The sequence below is a fragment of the Oryctolagus cuniculus genome, chromosome 6, assembly GCF_964237555.1.
Source record: "Oryctolagus cuniculus chromosome 6, mOryCun1.1, whole genome shotgun sequence".
NCBI lineage: Eukaryota > Metazoa > Chordata > Mammalia > Lagomorpha > Leporidae > Oryctolagus > Oryctolagus cuniculus.
Window position 1 is genome coordinate 95,827,212 of NC_091437.1, and position 26,888 is coordinate 95,854,099.

The 26,888-nt window shown below is 43.2% G+C and overlaps 1 protein-coding gene across 19 annotated transcripts in view; it reads right to left on the reverse strand.

Annotated features, from left to right (window-relative positions):
* NCOA2 (nuclear receptor coactivator 2) overlaps nucleotides 1–26,888 on the reverse strand; it is a 299,416-nt gene that overhangs the window by 32,231 nt on the left and 240,297 nt on the right. For 14 of the 19 annotated variants that reach the window (XM_070075148.1, XM_070075149.1, XM_017341389.3 and 11 more), the window contains 6 exons: nucleotides 22,353–22,500; nucleotides 19,571–20,840; nucleotides 11,305–11,515; nucleotides 9,120–9,326; nucleotides 6,193–6,408; nucleotides 3,731–3,860 (listed from right to left, as the gene is read on the reverse strand). In XM_070075148.1, coding sequence (XP_069931249.1) covers nucleotides 3,731–3,860; nucleotides 6,193–6,408; nucleotides 9,120–9,326; nucleotides 11,305–11,515; nucleotides 19,571–20,840; nucleotides 22,353–22,500 — 2,182 coding nt within the window. The remainder of the gene's footprint in view (nucleotides 1–3,730; nucleotides 3,861–6,192; nucleotides 6,409–9,119; nucleotides 9,327–11,304; nucleotides 11,516–19,570; nucleotides 20,841–22,352; nucleotides 22,501–26,888) is intronic. The other 5 variants (XM_070075153.1, XM_070075150.1, XM_070075154.1 and 2 more) reach the window with 1 other exon arrangement.

The window sequence follows — 26,888 nt, forward strand, 5'->3', positions numbered from 1 at the left end:
CTGGCGCCGCTGCTCACTAGGCTAATTCTCCACCTGCGGCGCTGGTTACCCAGATTCTAGTCCTGGTTGGGGCGCTGGTTCTGTCCCGGTTGCTCCTCTTCCAGTCCAGCTCTCTGCTGTGGACCGGGAAGGCAGTGGAGGATGGCCCAGGTCCTTGGGCCCTGCACCCACAAGGGAGACCAGGAGGAAGCACCTGGCTCCTGGCTTCTGATCAGCGCAGCGTGCCGGCTGTCGTGGCCATTTGGGGGGGTGAACCAATGGAAGGAAGGCCTTTCTCTCTCTCTCTCTCTCTCACTAACTCTGCCTGTCAAAAAAAAAAAAAAAAAAATCTTAACTGTGATACTTTGTAAAAAGTACTCCATGTATTTTATTTCAAGATAAGTCTGGTTACAGTCTTTATTATCTTATCCCTTCTAAACTTTTATGACAATAAGAATACCATAAATATATATTTGAAAAAGATGGTAGATTAGTCCATAATCTATAACACACTCAAATAGTCATTTATTTACAGCTATATTTTCACTTTATTTGGTTCTACTGTGTTTTTCCATTCATTCAAACTGGTCATAGATTTCTTCCAAAATGAACTATTTAAAATAAAAAAGTGAGGTGGGCATTTGGCTTAGTGGTTGATTTAGCAGCTGGGATGCCAGCATCCCATACTGATGGGTCTGTGTTACAGCCCTGGCTCTGCTCCTGATTCCAGCTTCCTGCTAACGTGCACCCTGGGAGGCAGCAGGTGATGGCTCAAGTAGTTAGCTTTCCTGGATTGAGTTCTGGGCTCCTGGCTTTGCTCAGGTTCACTCCTAGCTGTTGTGGGCATTAGGAGAATGAACCACAAGGTGGGAGCTTTCTCTGTCTCTGAAAACATAAGCAAAATAAAGTAAAAACAAAACTGGACTGTTTAAAAGAAAAGGAGTAGGGCGAGTGTTTGGCTTAGCAGTCAAGCTGTTGGCTGGGACGCCTGAATCCAGTGTCAGAGTGCCCGAGTTTGAGTCTCAGCCCCTGCTCCAGACTCCAGCTTCCTGTTCATGCGGACTCCGGGAGGCAGCAGGGATGGCTCAAGTAGACGGGTCCCTGCCATTCACGTGGGAGACCTGGGCTGCGTTCCTGGCTACTGGCTTTGGCCCCTGGCTGTTGTGTGCATTTGAGGTGTGGATGAGAACTTTTTTTTTTTTTTCTCTCTCTCTTTTTCTCTCTGCCCTCAAATAAACTTGAAAAAAATTGTTTTTAAATGAGACAAATGAGATAAATGATTAGAAAAACTGAAATAACTGTAAAAGTAATTAAAATGTTTTGTTGTGTTCACAGTTCTTTTTTGCATGTTAATTTACATTTATGTATTAATTATAGAAGATAAATAAAAAAGTTTAGGTTTACAGATATTATCACACTTGCATATAATTGTCACTTTGAGTCTCAATAATTACAGAAAATAACCACTAGTTTAAAAAAATTAAAGGCCAAAGTTAGGTGTTTTAAAATTTAACAGGCATAGTTTCTGTCACACAGTTCTTACATGGTCACAGGAGCAGTACCAAATAGGATGGCACCAATCCAGACACTGCACTGCACACTGAGCAGGTTCACTCTGTTAAATGGACAAACTTTACTTTGGGAACTGTGTCCATCTTTGCTTTAACAGAACTCTCATCTGCTGGGTGATGGTAAAAAATCTTAACTTTTGGCATAGTTTTCTCTAGAAACTAAACTTTGACATTTCGAACTATCCCAAACAACTATGAAGTGCCAGATTTAATCTTACATTTTAATTAGCTACATGCTTCTGTGGAAATGGAAGTGTTGGGTATGTAGGGAATAACTCTCTAAGAGGCAAACACAATCAAAGATAACTGCCTGGGATGGAAACTTGAGAATCTTTAAAATGCTGAAGAAATCTGGGGTTACTGGGCCTCAGAAAGTACAAGGCTAACCTGAGACTGAAGGCACCTGGAGGAGACCCAAGTGAGTAGTTACCCCCCAGCCCCTGCAGAGACCAAAGCAAATCCTCTCCTGAGAGCCTCCTCAGTTCAGACCCCAGGTTTTCACGGACCAAGATCAACTATGAACTCCCAATGCAAGAGTATCAGCATATTCAGGAAAACAGGCCACCCTGAGTGAGAGTCACAGCTGAATTTAGGAATCCCTCCCTGACGAAGTCCAGATATTACTGGATCAACGTCACTATGAATACGATGTCTAAAGACATAAGGACAGAATCATAGAAATAAGCAAACAATAGGAGACTATGAGAAACAACCAGACCAACAGACAACTGGATGAAATACAGCCCAAGAGTGTACAGAAAATAACCACTTGTTTAAAAAAATTAAAGGCCAAAGGATATAGGATATAGGCCAAAGGAATTAGGATATGGCTATGAATAAACTATCCTGAAAAATACACAAATGAAGAAGTATGGAAGGTAGAAGTTAAAAAAAAAAACATAGAAGAAGAAGGTTAACATAGGTCTTATTGGAATCCCAAAAACAAAGAATAGATAAAATGAAAGCAGGGCAGAATATAAAGAGAAAATACCTAAAAATGCTTAAGAATTGATGAAAAACATTAATCCACAAGTAAACAAAATACAACATCCACCAAATACCAAGCAGGAAAAAGAAATCAATCCACACTGCAGCAAAGACACAGACTACATCAGAAATGAGAAAGAAAACATTTCCACAAAGAATTAGAATATTCTTCCATGGGCCGCCGCCATGGCTCACTTGGTTAATCCTCTGCCTGCGGTGCCGGCATCCCATATGGACACCGGGGTTTTAGTTCCAGTTGTTCCTCTTCTAGTCCAGCTCTCTGCTGTGGCCCGGGAGGGCAGTGGAGGATGGCCCAAGTGCTTGGGCTCCTGAACCCGTGTGGGAGACCAGGAAGAAGCACCTGGCTCCTGGCTTCGGATCGGCGCAGCACTGGCTGTGGCGGCCATTTGGGGAGTGAACCAATGGAAGGAAGACCTTTCTCTCTGTCTCTCCCTCTCACTGTCTTATCTCTGTCAAATAAATTAAAAAAAAAAAAAAAAAGGATATTCTTCCAGCCACACCTTCTGACGCTGCCTTCTGCTTGCTTGTGGTAAGATGCACATAAAATGAAATGAGCTGATTTCCTGTTATCCTGAACATAGTGTGTAGCTCCTAGGGCCTCTGAGAGGCTGTCTTTGCCAGGTGCATGGGCCTGTTACCTCTGCCTCCTCACGTTGCATCTTTGTCATCAGGATCCCGAAGGCCTCCCCAGTTACCCGAACCGGACAACCTCTTGAGAAATCGTTTATTTCTCTTATAGGATTTATAGACAACTACAATGGCCAGCAAGGGGCCAAGCCAAAGTCAGGAGTCAGGAGCTTCATCCGGGTCTCCCAAGTGGATGGCAGGGAACCAAACACCGGGGCCATCTTACACTGCTTTCCCCAGGCCATTAGCAGGGAACTGGATCAGAAGTGGAGCGGCCAGGACTTGAACTGGTGCCCATATGGGATGCAGGCGTTGCAAGCCATGACTTTACCTGATACACCACAACACCAGCTCCCACTGCAACTTCTTTCATCTCGGCCTGTCCTGGGTCTTACTGTTGGATTTCCCCTCCCCATGTATGATCTGAATGCCCAGTCAGGCACCAACTGTCAAAAGGGAGGGATTGCCTCCTGGCGCAGGACCCAAGGAGCTTTGGGCACACAGAACCACTACCCTCTTCTATGCCCTGGGTGCTCAGAACTCACCTGTTTTGGTTGGCAAAAGACGCCTGGTCGATAGGCAGGATGCTTTCGGGCCACGGGGCAGTCTGGTTTGGAGGCGCTTGTTGTTGGCTATACTGAGGTCCCCCCATGTTCATCTCTAATTCAGAGGGCCCTAGAAAGGAGGGGTAAAGACCAAAACATTTCAGGTTGCCAACAAGGAAGTATTAGCTGCTGCCATGTAATATAAAGTAAAACATCGGGTTTATGGCAAATGCATAGAACAGAAGCAGTAATAATTATCTAGATGAAAATAAGGTAAAAATTCTAGCTTTGAAATGAAGTAAAGACAATGCTGAGGCTGATAAAGGACATACCCAGACCAGCGGTTATAAACTTAGCATTTAGGACCTTCCATTATCTTAAAAAATGCTTTTATTCAGGTTTATTATCACTGGTATTTACTGTATTAGAAACAAATGGGGAATATAAGAAAAAGTACTAATTTACTTAAAAAAAAAAAAACTAAAACTAAAAAAAAAAAAACCCAACAGCTTTTTAGTAGTGAGATTTTACAGTATTGCAAATCACTTGAATGTCTGGAGTAGTGGAAGAGAGTGGTGTCCCTGTGCTTTCACACCGTATCCACTGGCTGACACACAGCCCCTAACTTCCGGAAACCTCAACTGTGTTCTTGTGAAAGGGTCAGAGCAGAGAAGGGAGAGGGTCTTCCTACTACGAAGGAAACAGTGCTGGCCTTGCGGAGGCCCTGAGGGGGCGCTCGGGTGCCGGCCCACACTTCCGAGGCAGTGCGGGTCTAGATCACTGGCTCCCGACCTTTGGCCAACTGCACTTCAGCCAGCTCTTCCAGGCAGGGGGAAAAGCAGAGAAGAAGCAAGGCCCAGGCGACAAGGACACACTCTTTCTCAGGAAGTCTTTTAGAGACTTTAAAGCTAATGGATGATATGGGCTTTTTAATTGTATTATCATCATTATCTGTAGACCTGCCTTCCATTACAATAGACAGTTTTCTGTCAAGTGCACTAAAAATCAGAGAAATTCAGCTACATAATCAAGCTTAGACAGCCATATTTCAAGCTCAAAGCCAGATGCCTTCCAGTGAAGGCGGTGAATAAATTAAATTTCTTGGTATAAGGGATTTGTTAGTATGAAGTTAACATGAATTAACAATTATTTAAATCTTTCCATTTAATTTTACACAGAAATTTGGCTATTTTTAGAATTTTTATGCAACTCTCAAATTGTATAAATTTTTTTAACTTTTATTTAATGAATATAAATTTCCAAAGTACAGCTTATGGATTACAATGGCTTTCCCCCTCATAACTTCCCTCCCACCCACAACCCTCCCCTTTCCCGCTCTCTCTCCCCTTCCATTCACATCAAGATTCATTTTCACAAATTGTATAAATTTATGTCTGGGAATCACTCATTCCTTTGAGTACATTCAATATAGAAAGGCAAGACGAATGTCATCTCTCAGAAACAATAAGCCAGGATGTGCTGAACAATTAAATAACTAGGTATGAAAACTGATGGCAGAGTTAGGATAAGAATTTTGCATTATCTTGTCAAAACAATCTTGGTATCTTTCCATGAATGATTTATCTCTTACTTATTGTGTAATATAGGGAAAGACATAAACACTGACTTATCTGAATTATGCTAATGTACAAGATAAGAGGAAGGTTAATGTCAATGACTAAGAAAACAATTTCAAGTATGAGTTGCACAGACCATTAATTTTTAAAAATATTACAGCTTTATGGAGATAATTCACATACCATACAAATCGCCTATTTAAAGTCTATCATTTGATGGCTTTTGGTGTATTCAGAGTCGTACAACCATCACCACAATCACTCTGGGAACATTTTCAGTTCCCTCAAAAGACACTCCCTCTTCTTGAAAGCCCTCCACCCTAGGCCACTACCACAGTGATTTCTGTCTGTACAGGTTTGCCTGTTCTGGACATTTCCTCTGTATTAATTTTAATAACATATAACTGTCTCCAAATAGAGTGATTTTTCACATTCTGTGAGATGTTCTTTAAGCACCTGCACATGAGTGTGGACCTGGGATAGCTTGACATGGTGGACCAGAAATCTGCATTTTAAGCTCATGGCAGGATCCTAATGATCATGCAGAGTTAGAAGGTACAACTGCATTTTTCTGAACTATTTCTGTGTTTTTACAATACTATTTATACAAGGCACTTATAGTTTTGACATTCTAATCCACCTCTCCCAAAGGCTCAAATTCAGTAATTTAATAAAAAAGTAAAATTTCACAAAGACAGTTGACCCTCTTCTGTAACTGGAGAGCCTCTGAGATTCTATTATTGTAAACAGAGTTCCAGCAGCATACCACTGAAGACAGCTTCACAGGAGGGGATTAGCAGCATGTTTTGAAAGAACGCGTGGAGCTGAAACTCGCCCTAAAGGGAGCCTTAAAACGAAAAGCAGAGAGCATGGGGTCGACCTTACCTATATTCATGACCTGAGACTGCAGCATCTGTCTCTGGCCAGGCTGACTGCTGGGTCTCATGGGGATGCTGGCTGTTGGGTTCCGAATCAATCCTCCTTGGCTGGGCCGGTTCATGGCACTGGTGGTGGCGGCACAGGTGACTCTCACAGCTGCACTCTGCGGTGCCCATTCCCCAGATGGCATGGTGGGCCGGGAAGCATTGCTACCAATCATTCCTGCACACAAGCCAAAGGCAACTGAGAGGTGCAGTGACCGAAGCCATGCTTAGCATGTGCAAGTGCCAGATGAGCTTACTCCTTACAAGACAATCGTTCTGCAATCCAGAGTTAGTCCAAGAGCTGACAGCCTCACCGGGGTAGACGGGGGCCCTTGGCCAAGAAGTAAGACTTGGCAATTACTACAAAGTTTTCATAACACGGACTTGCCAGTCTTTACAGTTCGGAAAAGCTGTTACAATTGTTCCCATATGTACTTAGAAACAGGTGCTGTGGCAAGTGGATAACCCCAACTTCCTTCCTCAGGAAGTGAATCACATTAGCTGAGACACACGTCAATGCTTTACTTTCCAAAAGGGAGGTGAGGCTCAGAGGAGCAAGGTAAAAATTGATCATCATAATTACACAGGATCTTTCTGGTATTGGCCAGAGTCCTTCATAGCCCAGGCAAGGGAACCCCTACTAATCCAGAGTGCCTGGGCCACCACATTCCTGATGACACAGATCTAGAATGGCTTAGGAGAGATGTGTACAGTTTCTTTCATGCTTGAGATTTTAACAGTTATCTCACTACACATAACAAAAGAGCAGCACACTGCCTAGCAGGATCAAGAGTTTATGCCCTCCGGGCCTGTCCCCAGCATGCTGGCCATGGCTAAACACTGGCTAAGACTTGACATTGTGAAGGGGAAAAACCCCACATGAGGTTCCTTCATTTTCAAGTGTTTGGTGACGGTGTACAAAGGTTTTGCTTTCAAATACAATGGCTTACTTTCATTTGCTTTGTGAAAAACAATCAAGAAAAAAGGGGTTATTTAACAAGCAGAGAGAACAAGCATTGTGGGTGTTTCTTTATCTGTGAAATGATCACGTACTATGAGCATGATGAAGGGTAATTAGTTAGATTTTAAAAGTTAGGACAATTTTATATTAATAAGTATTTTAAAAATATTTTAAGATTAGATTTGAACCATACAAAGATAATACAGAAATAGGCATTTTATTTTTCCAAAAGTATGTAATCTAAGTAACAAGATTCTGGAAAGTCTATAAGTAGAGGGGAACAGCATCCATTATTCAACAATATTAACGCAACAGAAACTGAGGCCCTTGCTTTCAGCCTGAGTTTCTAGAGCAAAGCAGGGGACCTTTATACCAGTGGCCTGCTGGCTGTCCAGATCTTAATGGAGGCGTATTCCCAAGTCCCTACATAAGATTCCAAACAAAAACCCAGCTCTCGTTCTGCTCACAGGTAGCCACCCTGGTATCACTGGCTAACTTTCCTCTTACAGAATTTTACACGTTTTCAAATAACATAAAATGAATATGGCACTGTTTCTGTGTACAAATTCATGAAACAGTCAGTAACCATTGTATGGTACATCGGGTAGGCTCTCAATATTTGCTGAATGAACAAAGCAGTTACTACAGTACAGTTCACGCTTTGCATGAATTCCTTACCAATAACAGAAAGCAAAAGATCCACCTTTCCCCCTTAAATTGAACACTTACATTCAGTTAACTAAAACAAATGGCAATGTATAGGGATTACAGACTAGGCTAAAAATAAAATACCAAGAATTAGAACACCCACAACTGTATGAGTTTTAAAGTATCTATTTCTTTCCATGCCTTTGTCTCTTGCACCTCATTGAGACAAAGGAAGACGGCTATGAATGGTGAGCAGCTCTTTATCAGGAAAGTCAGCTCCCTGCTATACCCGTGGTACACAGATATTAGGTGCAGGGGGTGGTGGCAATGGCTATCAGTGCTGCCACAGTGGTTCTGGCCCTGAATGCCATAGTGGTTTGGGAATACGCTAGCTGCTGTGACTGTTACTCAGGAAATCTGCCTGGGCAACTTGGCTGATGCCTGAATTAGAGCAGGTCAAGGTCCAAATCAGATCCTAGGCAGCTTCCTACAACTGAGTCCTATGCCAGATCTGAAAACTGCTATTATGCTAGGCATATGACTGCTTTAATTTTTTGAATGATTCTCCAGATATAAATCATCAATAAATAAGTTGTTTTTGGGGAGCAGGTGTTGTGGCACAGTGGGTTAAGCTACTGCTTGCGATGCTGGCATCCCATACTAGAGTGCCATTTGGAGTCTTGGCCGCCCTGCTTCTGATCCAGGTTCCTGCTAATGTGCCTTGGAAGGCAGCACAAGATGAACAAGTGCTTGGGCCCTGCCACCCCTGTGGGAGATCAGGATGGAGTTCCTGGCTCCAGGCTTTAGCTTGGCCCAGACCTGGCTGTTACAGACATTTGGGGAGTGAAATAGCATATGTTAGGACCTCACTGTCTCCTCCCCTCTATCACTCTGCCTTTCAAACGAATAAGGAAATAAATACATTTTTTTTAAAAGAAGATTTTGGACAATCAGATTATCCCTGGAAGGTAACCATCACCAATGTATTTCATACGTACCCTACAATACCCAGAACTGAGAGAGAAATAAAATAATCATAGGCCATAGGATTAATCATGAGAAACCAGCTCAAAGAAAGGTCACAGAATAAAATATTAGGCTTAATGGAATGCTTTTCAATATGACACTCTCACAGGGAAAATTTAGAATTTTCTTAACTTCAAATGATAGTTTCTAATGTAAGAGTTTCACTTGAGAAATTCTACTAGGTTTGATGTGGATGAAAACATGAATAAGTTAAATGACCCACCAATAAAGTAACAGCACATTTGAGCCCTTACCTGTGCTACTGCTCCCTAAATTTCCTTGGTTTCCTATCATCCCTTGGTTACCCATCATTCCTGGCTGAGGGATCACTGAGTAGGGACTACTGTTTCTGATTGGTGGGAAAGGTCCAGCACCAGTTGGGCTTTGCAATGTGATGTCAAGTGGTACATTCTGGTTAGGCAATAACCTGCCCAGCTGCCCTGGTCGTGGGTTATTAAAAGCTAAGGAGAAAACAAATAAAAATCGAAGGTTAATATTGGATAATGGAAAAGAATATTAACAGTAGTAGTGTTTAGGGAAAATGCTGTCTGTAATATGCACGCCAGGGACCAACTCCCTACATAAAAGACAAATTCAGACAAAAAACATAGGAAGCAACAGAATGCACACTTATAACCTGATCAACAAATGTCTCTACTTTGAATTTTGATGATTTTGTGGGAAAGAAAAAAAAAAACAAGTAAAAAAACACATATATTATTTACCATTTATTTTTTTCTTCCCCAATAGTAATCTCTAATATTCAACTGTAAATCAATAACATGATTTTTAAAAATTATTCAGACTTAGAAGAACTGCTTTCCATAGCTATGAAGCTATAAACATCTCTTGAATATAGCACCAGAATCATACCCATGTGGTTCGAATGTTCATTTCTCCACTGGACTTTCTTAGGCTTAGAGTTAAATTAAAAGTGGTTACTCTCATTGGAAGTTAAAATATTTAAGTGTTAACTCAGTTACCTGAAACAATATTAAATTAAAGCATTAGGGTCTTCCTTATTCTTCAAAGTACAACTTCTTTAAATGTTGGACACAATGAGATTTGAAATTATTTTTATGGTTAGTTCACAACTATTGTATGCTAAGTATTACACTAGTATCACACTAGTGATAATTTGATCATGTTATTAATTTTAAAAGATAGCATAAATTATAATTTATAGAGAATTTTAAACAATACTAAGTAGTTTATTTTCTCTGAATTCTAAAACATAGTTCAAAATAGCACATTTAAGAGAAAGTAAATTCTTAACAATTGCTAATAAGAACAAAATACTTAGAAGAATTAGGGCTAGGGATGGAAATTATGTATAGGCTAAACCATGGCTTCCTCAGGTGGAGGTAACTGGTTACTATTCAATAATGTGAATGCATCAGGAACTACAGATACAGGAGACATCATGATGTGTCCACACGGTCCTTCATTATCTCTGCTGGTTAAACAGCAGAGACCGTCTGGTATGCTTCTTAAGTACCTCTCTCAATTCTTTGACTTTATAGTCTCCCACGGTCCACAATTAACCTGCTCCCTAAGAAATGGGCAGGTTTGAGAGACAACAAACGAAGTCATCTTTCTTTTGTTTTGCCTGTTTCAGAATGGCCAGAATCACTCGAGAAAAGAGCTAGTAATTAAAGATGCCCTGTGACTTGGCAGAAGTTGTCATTTCTGACTTGAGAACAAGTGCTAGGTCAAGGCCAAACTGCACTTGCAAGAAACAAATCATTCTGCTGACCAGTTTTAACACTGAAGAGGTTCTCAGTCCTCCTGTAAGCCACAGCCCTGTTACAGTTTGCTTTCATTTGAACCTATCAGACAACTTCAGTGTTCACAATAAAGAAAGAATGTACCCTAAACTTGAGAAAATTTAAAGTAAAACCTAAAAATGTATCTTACAAATAACAGAACTAATTATATAAGATGCACTAGTCATCTGTTTAAGAACTAGATGATAAAGTTCCATGTAAAATAAACTCACATGAGAATTCCTTATAGGGAACAGTTCTTTCATGTATAACAATTGAACATTGAGAACTGTTTATGATAGTTCGATGCCTAAAAAGTCAGGGAAAACTCCTGAATGTTCTATATCTTAGCTACTCAGTAATACACTAACATGCATAAAATATACTCTAAAATCCCTGTCTGAAGACAGTGACAGATACGACAGGAAATACAACTGTGAGCTGAAGAACTTTAATCACTGTAGGCCAGCCTCCCGGCTCCACGTTCATCAAATCACCCACAAGAGCCCGCCAGAGAGCCACTGTTCATCAGACTCCTGGACAGCAGATGGTGCTATTTGATCACAAAAACCTTGAAGTGACTAAGCTGTTTGCATCAGACTTTAATAACCCCTGTTTCTGATAGTGATTATATGGGAATTTCTTGGCATAACCAGCAATAGCTCATACTCACTGCTCTGTGAAATTCGCAATGCTGTTTTCTGAGTTCCAACAGGTGTAACAGGGCTGTTCTCAGCTGTGAGTTGCATGAGGTCATTGATGATGGCTTGCTTGTCAACTGATCCAGCAGGGGCGCCTGGCCTCGTGTCTGGGAAAAGCTGTGGTAATTGACTATTCTGCAAATCATCCAAAATCTCCTCCAAGTTGTCCAGCTCACTGCCAGGCTGTAGTTAACAAACAGAAGAGTTTATCCAGTCCTCCTCCAAGAGTGGGCCCCACAGGCCCATTTGCAATTACACACCTAACTGGTGTAAGGCATTGCAGCTAAACAAAGGATGCAGATTCATGTGACTGTCAGGCCTAACAGTTAATTGACCATCTTTTTAAAAATGAAATTGACAAAAGACAAGTAATTTAATCTCTTGATCTTCAGTTCCCTCATCTATAAAAAGAGACAACTGAATTAAAAAGAAAGCTCTCTCCCAGCATTCTGACTCACTGGCAATTTATAAATTCCCCTTTATTTTACACTAATCATTCAGCTAATTATGAGTATGCATTTTCCAATTAATTTCGAGTAGACTATGACTTACAGTTCAGGTCTAGGTTTTGTGACTAAATCTCCTTGAGAAATAACAATACACAAAAATATCTGGTATAAGACATGATACAAATTTACACTGAGTCAGTAATCAGCAAATGGTAATTTTCTTTTAGGGCTTTTTCCCCACAAATGAGCAGGGTTGGGGAAATGCAAAACCTGCTTAAAGCAACCATGAACTGGCTACATGCTGCTTTTTTTCAGTTTGAGTGATGTTTCTTCTCTGCTTACACTTTCAGTTTTGGATGACACTGGCTTTCTCAGTCATTCCCCAGTTTGGGTGACAGCATGTAGGGAAGCAGGGAAAAAACTGGCAGCCCCCAAACACTGCATTTATTAACCTGATTTTACAGAAGTCATAATAATGTTCCCTAGGGTTTTCTCGCTTAAAAAAATCATTTCCAATTACCATCATTAAAAAGATAAGGTAAGGGTCACCACTATTTCATACCTAACACTTTTTTGCAGGAAGCAAAAATGATTTTTATGGCTATCCTTTTAAGTAGAATCTGCCCATGTGCCAGGTAGTTAAAGTCAGGCACGGCCAACCACACACGGAAATGGTGGAATTACACACTTGTATCACCTTCCAGTAGAGAAAGTAGAGAGAATAATTTTCTTTCTTTTTTTTTTTTTTTTTTTTTTTGACAGGCAGAGTGGACAGTGAGAGAGAGAGACAGAGAGAGAAAGGTCTTCCTTTGCCGTTGGTTCACCCTCCAATGGCCGCCGCTGCAGCCGGCGCACCGCGCTGATCCTGGCAGGAGCCAGAAGCCAGGTGCTTTTCCTGGTCTCCCATGGGGTGCAGGGCCCAAGCACCTGGGCCATCCTCCACTGCACTCCCTGGCCATAGCAGAGAGCTGGCCTGGAAGAGGGGCAACCGGGACAGAATCCGGCGCCCCAACCGGGACTAGAACCCGGTGTGCCGGCGCCGCAAGGTGGAGGATTAGCCTATTGAGCCACGGCGCCGGCTGAGAGAATAATTTTCTTGATGTGTAGGTAGAAAATCTAAGGTTAGGCAGTTCCTCAAAGTCACTGAATGGACTTTGAATTGACCACTACTAGCCCTCTCTTCGACACTGGTCAATCCAATGATGTTCATGTCTGACACTGCATCTAGTACTGAGTTCCACTTATAGCACAATGGCTTACATTTGTATCCTATAGATAATTTCTATCCCCATGTACAGACTGGGTTTGCTAAGATTTTCCTCTAGGTTATGGCAAATGTATTATCTGCAGGAAATGTTTTTGACTAGATGTACAAATATTTCTCAAGTTAACAATGATAGACTTTTTTTGACATTTTCTTTGATTCTTTGCAGACACAACTCTTAGCAATAACTTAGCGATTTCTCAGGGAATTCCTCATGTATTGTGGGAGCAATTACAAGACCATTTTCTAGTTAGTCTGACCATGCGTTTCTCACAAGACAGGGAAGCATTAAATATGAAAAAGCTGTGTCTTAGGTAAGGGCTCGGTTCTAAGGTTAGCAGCCTGAAGTAAAGATGGATGGACACAAAATAACCCTTAGTGCTCCTTAGGAAGCCACTGCACTGTGCAGCCCCTCCAAAGGCAAGACAGGGTTCCCTGCAGAGGGGCAGCACATTCCCGTTTCTTTGGCTGAAGCCCAAATGAAGTTTTTGATGTAGGGGTCATGGTGCATAGGGAAAGCCTGCAGTGACACGTTCACACTGTCACAGCTGCAGGGGAACTCAGCTCAGCCAACTCAAGTCACCCACCTCCTGACCACGTCTCCTGCGGCACACACTCACTGAGGTGAAATGGTGGGCAAAACACACTGCTCACCTGTTTCTTAACCACTTCTTCCTCTTTCCCTCCGAATACATGCAACTGCCTTTGTGTACTTTCAGTGCAAAAGTAAAGTGACACCACTCTATCATGTTTTGCTGGATCTGTAAGGTACAAACTGATTCTCCTTGTATAAATCTTTAGTGCCTTCCTAGGACAGTGCCTGGAATACAGTAATGTGCCCTCAGCCCAAAAGACAAATTCCTTTAATTGTGTTAGCACACAATTAAAACTTCCCTCGGCATCAACTCTAATTTCTCATAAGTATTCCTCCAATTTTCATTAATTTCTCAGAAAAATGATTCCTAAAAATATGTGGTAAAAAATCCTCAAGGGATTTTCACAGTGTCAGAGATCAGAAAGAGACTCTATTAAATTGGGAAGTTTATTTCTGTTCTAGGAAACCAAAAGTTTCCCTAGTACAATCCTGCCCTGGGTGGAGTATTTTTAAAAAGTGCCTCTTAAAGCCCAATGTGTATGGGCTGAGGGAGATGCGCTGTCATAAATGGCGAGTTACCTCCTGAGAAAGCTTTGCAGACTGCCTTTGATGACAAATACCTAAAATAAGTAAGCCTACAGAAATCACACCCACAAAATAAAATATGCTGTTTTTTCTCAATGGATACACTTACATTTACCCAGTCCCAGATATATGTAAAAGAATGTCTTTATAATACAGACTAACCACAGTCTGGGACCAGCCTCCCACATTTTCCATTCATTTCACACAAACACTGTAAACTGTCTTAAACAGAAAAACAACCACATAGTTTCAAAGAGTTCTAATGATAGGACTCAGGGCTCTTCCTTTGTGATCCACTCCTGGGTCTAATAGACTTGAGTCTACTGCAAATCTAATGCTATATACCTTTATGTATGCTAAAATGTAGTTGGATGGTTTAAATTGATGTGCTGATTTTCTCTCTCTACTTCTCAAATAAATAAAACAATTTCTGAATAATTAAAAGATATAAATTGTGGTTTTCGATCGATTTTTACTCCTAAAAAGCATTTACGGTTGGCTTTCAGATTTTGATCCTTGCCATTTTAGGAGTTGATCTAATTAAATTTCAGACCGGTCTGACTCTGAGAAGTAACTTCTGTCTTGAGAAAGCCACGCAGGATCATTGCCTTTGTCACCCATAAGAGTTGGAGGAGGGTGCTGTGGTACAGTGTGTTAAACTGTACTGTGACTATCCAGATCCCTAGCAGAGTGCCTGTGATCGACTCCTGCCTCCAGCTTCCTGCTAATGCACCTGGGAGGCAACAGACATGGCCCACGTACTTGGGTTCCTGCCACCCATGCAGGAGACCCAGATGGAATTCCTGGTTCCTGGCGCTGGCATTTGGGGAGTGAACCAACAGGTAGAATACAGATCTCTCTCTCTCTAACTCTACCTTTCAAATCAATCAATAAATAAAATTACAAAGAAAAAGAACTTTTTTTTTTTTTTTTTTTTTTTTTAACAGGCAGAGTGGACAGTGAGGGAGAGGGAGAGAGAGAAAGGTCTTCCTTTTCCGTTGGTTCACCCTCCAATAGCCGCTGCAGCTGGCACGCTGCGGCCTGTGCACCACGCTAATCTGAAGCTAGGAGCCAGGTACTTCTCCTGGTCTCCCATGCGGGTGCAGGGCCCAAGCACTTGGGCCATCCTCCACTGCACTCCCAGGCCACAGCAGAGAGCTGGACAGGAAGAGGAGCGACCAGGACAGAATCCGGCGCCCCAACTGGGACTAGAACCCGGTGTGCCAGTGCCACAGGTGGAGGATTAGCCTAGTGAGCCGCGGTGCTGGTCAAGAACTGGTTCTAAGGAGATTTATAACAAGTGGACACTACTTGAATTCATTTGACTTGCCATATGAGAAAAAGGGATTATGAAATTCCCATCCTCCCCACCCCGAGATAATATTGCTTTGTGTTCACTGCTTGACAGTCTTTGGAGTATACTTTTATTTATTTGTCACAACTAAATATTCTTCTCCAGAGAGATAAAGTTCAGGCTTTCTATACCCCTAAGGTTGCTCAGCAACAAAATTTGATGACTACAGTATTCTGTTGTGAATTCATTTGAGTTCGGGAAGGGATGATTTTGGTTACATTGGGTTTCTGATCAAAATGTTTTCCCCCTACATTTTTGTAGGGTTTAATTGTCATCAAAAGTTCTTCTAGTCACTATCTACTGTGTTAGGCAGAATCCTCTCCGAGACAAAAAGATTAACGCTTGCTTTTAAAAATGCTTTGCCAAGATACTTCAAAGTTTTGCTTAGGCATCTATTTGAATGCTCAAATTAGCCACATCAATTTGAGTAGTTTAAACTATTTCAGGCAGAAAATGAGTCAGAAAGATTTTTATAAAAGTTCTACAAAATGAAAATTAGACTTGATTTCTTAAAATTTTTCACTTTTCTGGCTTTGTGATTTTTCCATGTGTCAAATCAACTTGTCCTCTGAGGGAACTATATAAAGAGCCCATGCATTTCAATAATGTATGTATTATAATTACAAAATATTTTTAAGATATATTTCAACAAAAAATGTAATTCACCACAGATACCTAACAAAACTGTTAAGAAATGGTAATTGTATCATATTTGGAGGCAAAGTTTCAGGACACTACCAGTTTAAGATATGCTTTCCTTAATGGGGTCAAATATGAGGAAGAAATTCTTTTTACACTGTTTCTAAATGCATGTCCTAAGAGGCTCAGTAGCATTAGAAAGAACCTAAGAGTTATCACTTGGGTAGGCATCTGCCATGCTCCATTGTGTAAATAAGCACCTAGCTGAAGTCGGCAAACATATTGGAAATTTTTCTCTCACTGTTTCCTGTTGGTGAGGAAATGTCGTAGAAACAAATCTTGTTTAAATACTCTACCCAGTAAAAAATGCTATTTTAGGTATAACAGTGCCATCAAACTACTTCCTGTTCTTAGTGCGTTAGTAATAGGTTAAACACACTCTCAGTTAATGGCTCTTTTCTGAGTCCAAATAACAAGACAGTGAGCTGCAATTCAGGCTCACTGTTTTATCTCACAAAATAAATAATTGACTGCATTCCCTTTAAATGAAAGCAAAGTCTTCTATAAATGTGTGCAGCTTTAACAGCAGATACAATTCATCTGCACTGAGGGAGAGTGATGGAGAGCAGGAGGGGAAAGAATCCTCGTTTTTTTTTTTTTTTTTTCCCCTCCTTAAAGTCTGTCAGTCAGTCTATCTTTGATCTAAATTTAGGTAATGCACACTTCCTGTGGTGACTTTTCAACTTGCAATGTTTTTGATGTTCAAGTTGCTCTGAAGCAGTTTTGGTGGAGTTTTAAATGGGAGTAGAGGGAGGGTGAGATCCGGGGCTGGATTTCATTAAGGAAAATATACTCACTGTACACTTGTGTGTGTGTGCACGCATGCGTGCTGGGGGGAGTGAGTGCCTGTGTACACTGCTTTCTGATTTGTCCAAAATATTAGATTAGGGCTGACGACACTCTGAGCTTTATGTTTTCTAGGTGAGACAACTTTGATTAGAATATTTTCTCCTAAGTAACAATTAGAAACCGCAAGTGACTCGAGTTTTTTTTTTTTTTTTTTTTTTAAGTTTCTTTTCTTGTCTGTTTATTGTCTGGAGTCGGCATGATCAAATATATAAATACAGAAATGCCGGCGTGGCCCCCTTCCTGACCTTCTGCATCCTAGGGCCTCAGGCACGGCATAGAAAAATAACTTCTGTTTATGGAAGGAGGGGCAGGCCACATTGGAAACTGAGCTAAGGTGGCCCCCGGGTCTCCTTCTTGCACTCTGGCATGTGTCAGGGGACCTGAGTGACACTATCTGTGCCTGCCACTCCAAACTGCCGCTAACTCTGTCCATTCTAATCCAGCAAGCCTCCGCAGATTAAAACATTTACAGTTGTCACTATGCTTTTACACCCCATCTCCTCCGAGGCACTGCTATTAACTGCCCACCCCACCTCATGATTTCACAGCTCCTCTGAACGGCTACTCTGCAGGATCTCTGCGCTAACTTCTACCTTCAAGGATCAGTTGCCGAAGACGTTTACAGAATTTGATTCTGTTTCCCCTGTGAAGGGTACAAAGCCTTGAACAGCTCCATCATCCTTTGGAACGGCAGCAGCTGTCAGGACACCAAAGTGAAAGGAAGCCAGGAAGCTAAGTGCTTAGAAGCCTGGATGGAGCCAGGCTAGGGGCGTGCGTGTGGCCTCAGTGCCCCCAAGGCTGCTCAGAATCCTGCTGACTCAGCAAGGGGGTGCAGCTCTCCTCTCTCCCTCTACTCCCAGGCCCCAGAGATGGCGACACATGACAACATCCACTTGCAAAACCAATTCCAAGGACACGTGCCTGTGCACTGTAAGTCAGAGGGCCTTGCAGCCTCAGTTCTGAAAAACCGTGACTCAAGGACAGGTCTGGGGATCAGAGGCGAGCTGAGGGCCCAGCACGTCGCCGTCATTTACCCCAGTCAGTCATGGGTCCCCTGGAGCCGCCTGACAGCAAAGCGCTATGGCTGGAATAATGCCTCACTTTTTCAATAAAGAAAAACACCAATGGCTTATTCTCCCCGCTGGGGATGTTGTCATCTCCTTAAAGGACTATTGGCCATGTTTCTGAGGGAGATGGTTGAGGTGATGCTGGTCAAAGGGGCCAGGATTTCGGTTAGAGACAGATAACGAAGTTTAGAGATGTGGATCGTACAATGTGGCATGTTGTTAACTAGAGTTAATGACAATGCATGGGGGTTCTCCAAAAAGTCAGTGGGAAAGGGAATCAAAAGCTTATTCTGCTACAAAAATATCTGAAATCTGTGCATAGTTGCAGACTTGAAAACTGCTCAGAGTGGAGATGCTAAATGTTCGGCATCATAAAGAATGGTTAAGTATGTGAGGTTAATACGCATGCGTATTACCTAGATTTAGCCATTCCACAGTGTACACATATTTAAAAACAGGCTATACACCACAAATATATACAAGTTTTATCTGTCAATTTAAAAAAGTGAATTTTGAACATCATTTTGCATGTCCTGCAGTTTTCCAGGGAATTAATCTTTGAGACACACACCATCAACAACGTCATCTATTGCTTTCATTCTGAATTTATGCATAATGGCTGACACACTAACACTGAGTCAACTACCTTTACCTCTCCTCTCCTACTTTCCATTTCCCTTTAAGTAGTGTCTTACACCAATGGTCTAAGAAATCTTCTGCATTAATCAGAAGTTTGGGTTGAGAATAAAGAGAGGTAGAAAGATCTTCGTTAGGTTAGAAAACCACTTAAACTCTGATCCTGAAGAGAGAAGGGTAGACAAGGCATAGTTCCATTAAGTTCTGATGAAGCTCAGTTTCAAGGAAGTGGGCATCCCCAGTGTAGGCATCTCTAGAAGAGGGGTCAGCCAGCTGCAGCTGGCCTGTGCCCCAAGCCCTGCCCACCACCTGGTTTTCACGCCCATGAGCTAAGGACCGATTTACATTTTTTATATTTTTTAATGGCTAAAAAAAAAATCAAAAGATGACTATTTAGTGACACATGAAGAGTGTCTGCAGTTCAAACTCCAAGTGTAACTGTAGTGGAGCAGAGCGTCTGTGGCTGTTTCTGTGCCTCAGGGGCACGGGGGAGGAGCAGAGACGGGGCGAGAGCCTGCTCAGCACAACCTGGAACGGGAGGCTTGCAGCCTCACGTCCTACAACAACGCCACTCTGCTAAAGAGAGGAGCTGAAACGCTGGGCTTCGGCGAGAACTGCCTCATGGGAAGAACCGCCCTAGAAAACGCTCATTTCTCCCTAGTCAGCGGAGGTCCCACAATTGCCCCGTGGGGAAAAACCTCTGGGGGAGAAAGATCCAGGAGAAGACATTACAGACTTACCTGGTCACTGGGCTCAAAGCTCAGCTCCTCCTTCTCAGTTTTCATAGCTATTAGCTTTGTGTTACTGGCAGGGTCTGTCTTACTGTCCAGCCGCTCAAGTTTGGGGGTTATTTCTGGTAAACCAATATCTTTAGTATCATCTTTGTCTAGCAAGTAACGAAGTAGTGCATTCTCTTTCTTCTTGGGGCTCACCGGCTCTTGCTTCACAGTTACTTCCGACCCAGGAGCTGTGCCGCTGGACTCCTGGCTCAGCTCTTTGCCTGTGGCTTCTGCCGTTAATTTGGCCAAGTCCACAGGGGAGCTGCTGTCCTGCAAGAGTCTGTGCAAAATTTTATGCTTCTCCTTGAGCGAGGTCCCATGGGTTGACCCAGAGCCAGGCAAACTGCCTGCGGAGTCCTTGTTTGTGTCCGATAAAGAGCTGGATAAGGGCGAGGGCTCCATCTGATCAGACTTGGTGGTCAGCAGCTGGAGGAGTTTGGTCTGCCCTTTGCTGTCATGCGGCCTGTTCTGTCCGTCAGCTCGTTCGCTGCTCACGGCCTGGCCCATGCCGGGATCGCTCGTGTCCTTTTGCTCTCCGGGGTGGCAGCTGCTCTCGGCTTGTCCAGTTGTACCTTCAGATGGCTCCCCATAAAGTCCAAAACAGTCTTTGGAGTCCAAGCTTCCCATCTTGCTGAGTGGGGGAGGATTCATATTAACTGGGGAGTTTTGCAAATTGCCCATTTTTAGGTCCGGCGAAGCCAACGATGACCCCAGTGAAACCCCGTGCCCCTCGCTGAGGGCCTGAAGTGCATTGAGGGAACTGTTGGTATAACTATGGCTATTTCCTGTGCTGCTGCAAACTCCCACGGGGGAATGCAAGCTTCCTGCGGGGGAAAACTGACTGGGGGGGATTCGAGGACTGCCAGCCACTCCGGGGCTCATGCGATGCCTTGGTGAAAGCATGGAGGTGGGCTGTCCTGGGTTCATGCCAGGGCTGCTCTGTGAGGGACTGCTCATTTTAAGTGCATAGTTACTACCCTGAGGAGTGGTTGCTTGCATGCCTGACACATGGTTCATGCCCCCAGAACCACCAAACCTGCCCAGAGACATGCCCATTGGTTCCTTTGGGCCATTTATGGGGAAATTTATATTGCTACTGAGGGTCATGTCCTGACCTGGGTTCCCACTGCACATGGCCTGATGGGCAGGGCTGCTAGAGCTAATTGGATTCAATGGCTTCCCCATCGCTTGTCCAGTCAGGTCCGGATTCATGACACACACATTCTGCTCTCTGGATAATGAGGAGAGAAAGAAATATAAGAGAAAAGAAAAACTCTCAGCAACTTGTTACAAAGTCTTCAACAGCAAGATGGCCTCTCTTCTTTAAAGGAAAGGACTACGTTTAAAGGAGAGCCCATACTCTGATGAAACCATCTGTAATGATGGACGAGACTGAGCACGCACAGTGTGCAGGCAGCTCATTTACCTCGGCTGTGGTTTCGCGGAGGGCGGGTGCTGCAGGCCGACTCCTGCCCTACTGAAACTGCAGTACCTAGACGCGACAAGAGAGGGGCTCCCAGCCCATAGTCTGAGATCCTGCCGTGGCAGAGAAACCACTGAAACACACACAGCCGTCTCAAATCGCTGTTCACAGGCAGCTCCGTGAGCTCTGGCGAGCACTCCGTGCCCCGCCTGCCCCTCTTGGAGAAGCACGGCCAGGTCCAGAGCCACCAGTGCTTGTCAAACGCATTTCCGCTCACCTCCCATCCCCCGCCCGTCAGAGCTGCGGACTTGGAGACCGCAACACGGGAGGCAGCTCGCGCACGACCCTAGCCTGCGAGCTATCCCCTACTTCTAAAAAACCCCGACCAGTCCCCTCTCTAGTGGCTAACAAGCAGGTCTTCTGAGCAAGATGATTTCCCAAGCCCCGCAGGCTTTCGTGTGCAGCCTTGGGAGTCACTTTTGAGTTACTAAGGGTGTTCACAAACCCAAACAAAACACGTTTCACAGATTGCCAAACACCAGCGTTCAGTTAGGTGGGTGAACTCTGCCACATGTGCAATCACTTTCCCATTGTTTCAGCTGGAGGTCAGATTTACTAACAAATTTGCAAAGAGGCTTGCCTGACTTTTCAGTCCTAAATAAGAGAGTAAATAATTGAGAAACGTAATAAAACGAAACTCTCTATCCAGAGCAAATTTATGTATCTTCTGATAGCATTTCATAAAGTTTTACAAAGCATAAAACACTCATATGACTTGCAATTTAATCATTTTCCTAAATGTGTGCTCTCAAACAATATGGCTTTATGACATTTACTGTGAAATCAAATTCAGCTTTCTTTACTTTTTATATGGAAATGTTTATCACGCTTCACTTCAGAGTCCGTCAAGAAGTTAATTTAGATCCGAGAACAAAATACTGAAGAGACTCTCCCTAAGTATCCATGTTTGCAAGCTTTAGATTCACACGTCATGGAGCAGAAACGGGACTAGTGGCTTCAGCATCCCTGCCCTGCGTCTGTCAACCACGGGGTTGATGAGTCGTGACAGAGCATTCTCCCAGCTGGGTTTTTAAGTCCAGCAGAGGGAAGACTACAACTCAAAGAATAGCTCTACTTTGCCAGACTACTAAGCTGTCCGGTAGCCAACAGTTAATAACAATGTAATTTTACGTCTTGTATTACTAGCACTAAGGAACAGAAACATCTAACACACCTGAACAGCTCTGCAGTGATTTGCTGCTTTTGTCACATTTCCTCTGAACTTGGCAAGGGGCAACGATGTCTTACAACTAAGATTACCTGTGAAGCATATGTAAAGATATCACGAGCTGAGGTTCATTAGTGGTCTGAGAACGGATGAGTTTGCTCTTCGTTTGCGCAGCAACAAGAGTGCCATCAGACAAGGAAAATCGATAGATCTGACTGAAGGCCAATCCTTGTCGCAGTACTGCAGGCAAGTGAGGAAACAGAACGAGATTTAGAAAATAAGAAAGCGGCAGCAGGGTCGGGGGGCGGAGGGGACAGAGGAATACACCTCGTTAAGCTTCCTATTTTCCTACCACCACGCGAGACAGTGTTATAAAGGATGCTCGTGATATTAAAACAGTACACAGTTTTAAAAGCACACTTACTTTTCGCTCAAAACACCAATAAGTTCAATATGTTTTTCTTATGAAAAAGAATGAAAGGTTGGACCCCAAAACAGCGTTCTTTTTTGAAGTCTTCAGGATCATGGCCAAGTAACGAGTAACATGTTTAACAGCTCAAAACAAGCTTTTCAATGGTTTGTTTAAAATGTTAGAAAACAATACAATGCGGCCGGCGCTGTGGCTCACTAGGCTAATCCTCCGCCTAGCGGCACCGGCACACCGGGTTCTAGTCCCGGTCGGGGCGCCGGATTCTGTCCCGGTTGCCCCTCTTCCAGGCCAGCCCTCTGCTGTGGCCAGGGAGTGCAGTGGAGGATGGCCCAGGTGCTTGGGCCCTGCACCCCATGGGAGACCAGGAAAAGCACCTGGCTCCTGGCTCCTGCCAGCGGATCAGCGCGGTGCGCCGGCCGCAGCGCGCCGGCCGCAGCAGCCATTGGAGGGTGAACCAACGGCAAAGGAAGACCTTTCTCTCTGTCTCTCTCTCTCTCTCACTGTCCACTCTGCCTGTCAAAAAAAAATAAATAAATAAATAAAAAGAAAACAATACAATGCATAAACATGGCATCTCCAAAAAGGACAACTTGCTTTTAATTAATGTAAACTTTACAGTGAAAGGTGTGCCATTAAATATGCTCTCTGAATATCCATGTTGAACTTAGGCACCGTTCAACCCATCATCTCATGCCACTTTTCCTCAATTTGGTTTCTTACTCTGTAAGAAATATTATTTCTGTGGTTAGGAAAACAGGAAGTAAAAGACAAACAATCAGAAGAATCTTTTTCAGAGGGGGAAAAAGGGCTAAAGAAAACTGAAAGAATAAAAGTGTAATTCCTAGTGACATGTTTAACTTTTAGCTAAAGTTTAACTTTTTAGCTAAAGGGCCAGATGCTTCTCTTTTCTCTTTTAAAAATATGCATTTATTTGACAAGCAGAGTTAGAGAGAGAGAGAGAGAGAGAGAGAGAGAGATCTTCCATTCACTGGTTTGCTCCCCAAATGGCCACAATGACTGGGCTGGACCAGACCGAAGCCAGGATCCAGGAGCTTCTTCTGGGTCTCCCACATGGGTGCAGGGGCCCAAGCACTTGGACCATCCTCCACTGCTTTCCCAGGCCATTATCAGGAAGCTGGATTGGAAGTGGAACAGCAGGACTTGAACCAGCACCCATATATGATGTCAACATCAAAGGCTTAACCCACAAGGGCACAGTGCTTCCATTTTTAAGACAATTAACAAAATATAACACAAACCAAAAATTACTCAAAATAATATTAAGATTTATCTTTTCAAATGGATTTTTATAACTTTCTAATACTTCATATAAAAAAGAATACTTGCATTCAGAAAACAAATAGTTACACAATTTAGTTACATCTTAAACCATTTTAAGAGGACTACCATATTTCTACCACATAGCCTTTCACACAAATTCTGTGGGCTGAACAGCTGCCCCAAACACGGTCACCATGCCACAAAACTGCCACCCTTGAGACAGATGGAGGCTAACAGACAATGTGGATTCTGGTTTCCTGAAAAAATTCAGCCAGATACAGCACATTGGTGTCACTTTCTGCCATCAATTGTTGCAAAAACTTACTCTGAAATGGCAGTTCTCAAAATGAATTACCATACATATACGTATCCTGTGTATGTTTGCACAATGCATGTTTCTAAAAGCTAATATAAATATTATTTTTATAGCAGGGCTCATATTTCCAATGGCTTATAATTTCAGATTTAATCTGACATTGACTGTGATTCCTAAAGATTTTCTATTTCCATTTGGTCTGCACCTAACATCTCTGCTAGGTTAGTGAAAGCATGCGCCTGAATGCACTGGGAAAGCCCCTGCAATTAAAACAAAGCCCTCCAGCAGACTTTTATTCAGTGCAAATCAGCATCCCTGATATTACCAGTTTCACAAGTTTGAGTGTCTGCATGGGACTTTCTTTCACTGGGCCTTTCACACTGTGTAAATCCTTTCATAAGGAACCAAGAGGCCATAGAACTAAGTGTAGAGCATGGCCCCTTAGGAACCAGGGACACAGAAGTTGCCTCAAGGTGATTTCTTAATTTTTGTTGTTACTTTTCTTCTTATTTTCTATCAGATCTAGTGAAATGGTAGGTGATAGCATCTGTGTTTTCACTCATGCTTCCCAAATTAAAAATGGCAGAAGATGTAGATTATTGGTTTATGCACTTATTTCTAAGATTTAAGAATGAACAGGATGAAAAGATGAAGAAAAACTAAGGGAATGGGACATAGTTCATTTACCATGGTTTGTGTATTTTTATAAGTATCTAAAAAGTATACAGTTTAAACACAATGCACTACTGGTAAATGCCAAGGTCACAGATGCGCACTAACTGGATGATGACAAACTGAAACTCCATTTTCAATAATTGGTCACAAATTTCTTCTGCAAAGACACAGTTGTTGATGTTGAGTTGCATGGTTACTGTACGGCCAAGTCTTTCACATATACAGCATGGCCCAGGCCAACGCTACATGTGGAGCTCAAGCCTCCTGACCTATGGCACCTGCCAGGGCACAGAGAAGGGAAAAAAATCTCCCTCCCCCCTTAGCACTTATTAAAGCAAAAGGTCTTTTGTTTATTATCTCTTAATAGAAAAGCAAAACCCACTTGGAAACAGTAATCCCATGGAGGGGCTGTTAGAAGGCAGCATGGTGACCACCAGGTGGGCCCAGCTGGACACCCTACACTGGCTCTGACTGTGTATTACAGAGGAGTTGCGAGGCCTACCTAGAAGGGACAATGCCACATATAAAGACCAGGGCTGCTACGATTACTGAAAGATGACTCTGAAGTTGTGGCTTTAGTTCCACCTATCCTATGGAGCTGGCACTTTGGTGCAGAATTTTAAAGTCCCAGCCCGCAGCACCAGCAGCCCACATGGGCACTGGTTTGAGTCCCGGCTGCTCCACTTCCGATCCAGCTCTCTGCTATGGCCTGGGAAAGCAGTGGAGGATGGCCCAACTGCTTGGGCCCCTGCACCCATGCGGAAGACTGGGAAGAAACCCCTGGCTCCTGGCTTTAGATTGGCTCAGCTCTGGCCATTGAGACTATTTGGGGAGTGAACTGGCAGTAGAAGACACCCCAATCCACGTCTCTATCTCTCTCTGTAACTCTTTCAAATAAATAAAATAAAATCTTCAAAAAATAGACTGTCACCTCAGACAAATCACTTTATCCAGAGACCTTGTTGGTCATCACCTAGGAGGGCGTGGGATGCCACTGCTCCCTCTTCAGGGGATGATTCACTGCTGCAAATTCTGCTTATTCTGCCTTTCAGATTTCTCCTATGATTCACGTGACCTCCCGTCCTTCATCAGTTACAGAGAACGAGGGAGAGAGAGATCTTCCATCTGTTGGTTCATTTCCCCAGATGGCCATATCGGTCAGACCGAAGCCAGGGGTCAGAATCTTCATCCAGATCTCCCTGGTGGGTGGCAAGGCCCCATATCGGAAGTGGAGCAGCCAGGACATGAACTGGTGTCCATTTGGGATGCTAGTGTCAGAGGTGGCAACTTTACCCACTGTGTTGCAACACCCGCCCCACAGGTGACACTTCTTTAGGTTAGGGATGGTATCTCACCTTTTCAAAAAATTAGTTATTGGATAGGCAGACACAGAGAGAGCTCCCTTCTGCTGATCCTTCTGACAAATGGCCACTATGACTGGGGCTGGGCTGGGCTGGGCTGAAGTGGGAGATGGAAAATTCAATCTACATCTCCCATGTGTGTGGCAGAAACCCAACTACTCGCACTATCACCGCTGCCTCCCAGGGTACTCAGTAGCAAGCAGCTGGAGCCAGGGGCTGGAGATGGGACTCAAATCCATGTGGGCATCGTCACTGCTAGGCCAAATACCCACCCCACTGCCTTATTACCTCGTGGTACATCTGGAACACTTGGGCTTAAAGAAGACAATCTCTTTCCTCTCCTCTTTATGTCTTATGACTTTATCACCTTCTGTTCTACTGCTTTCCTTCAACACATTCTCTGCCTTACAGGTTCTCCTGTTAACTCTTCCAGCCAGGGGCAACATCTGGACCAGGCAGTATGAGTATAAGTGGACACAGGGCATCATCAGACCTTGGTCTGCTGAGGTCAAGTTCAGGAATCACTTTAGACACCAAGCACCCATGGGAAGCAGTTCTTTAGTGA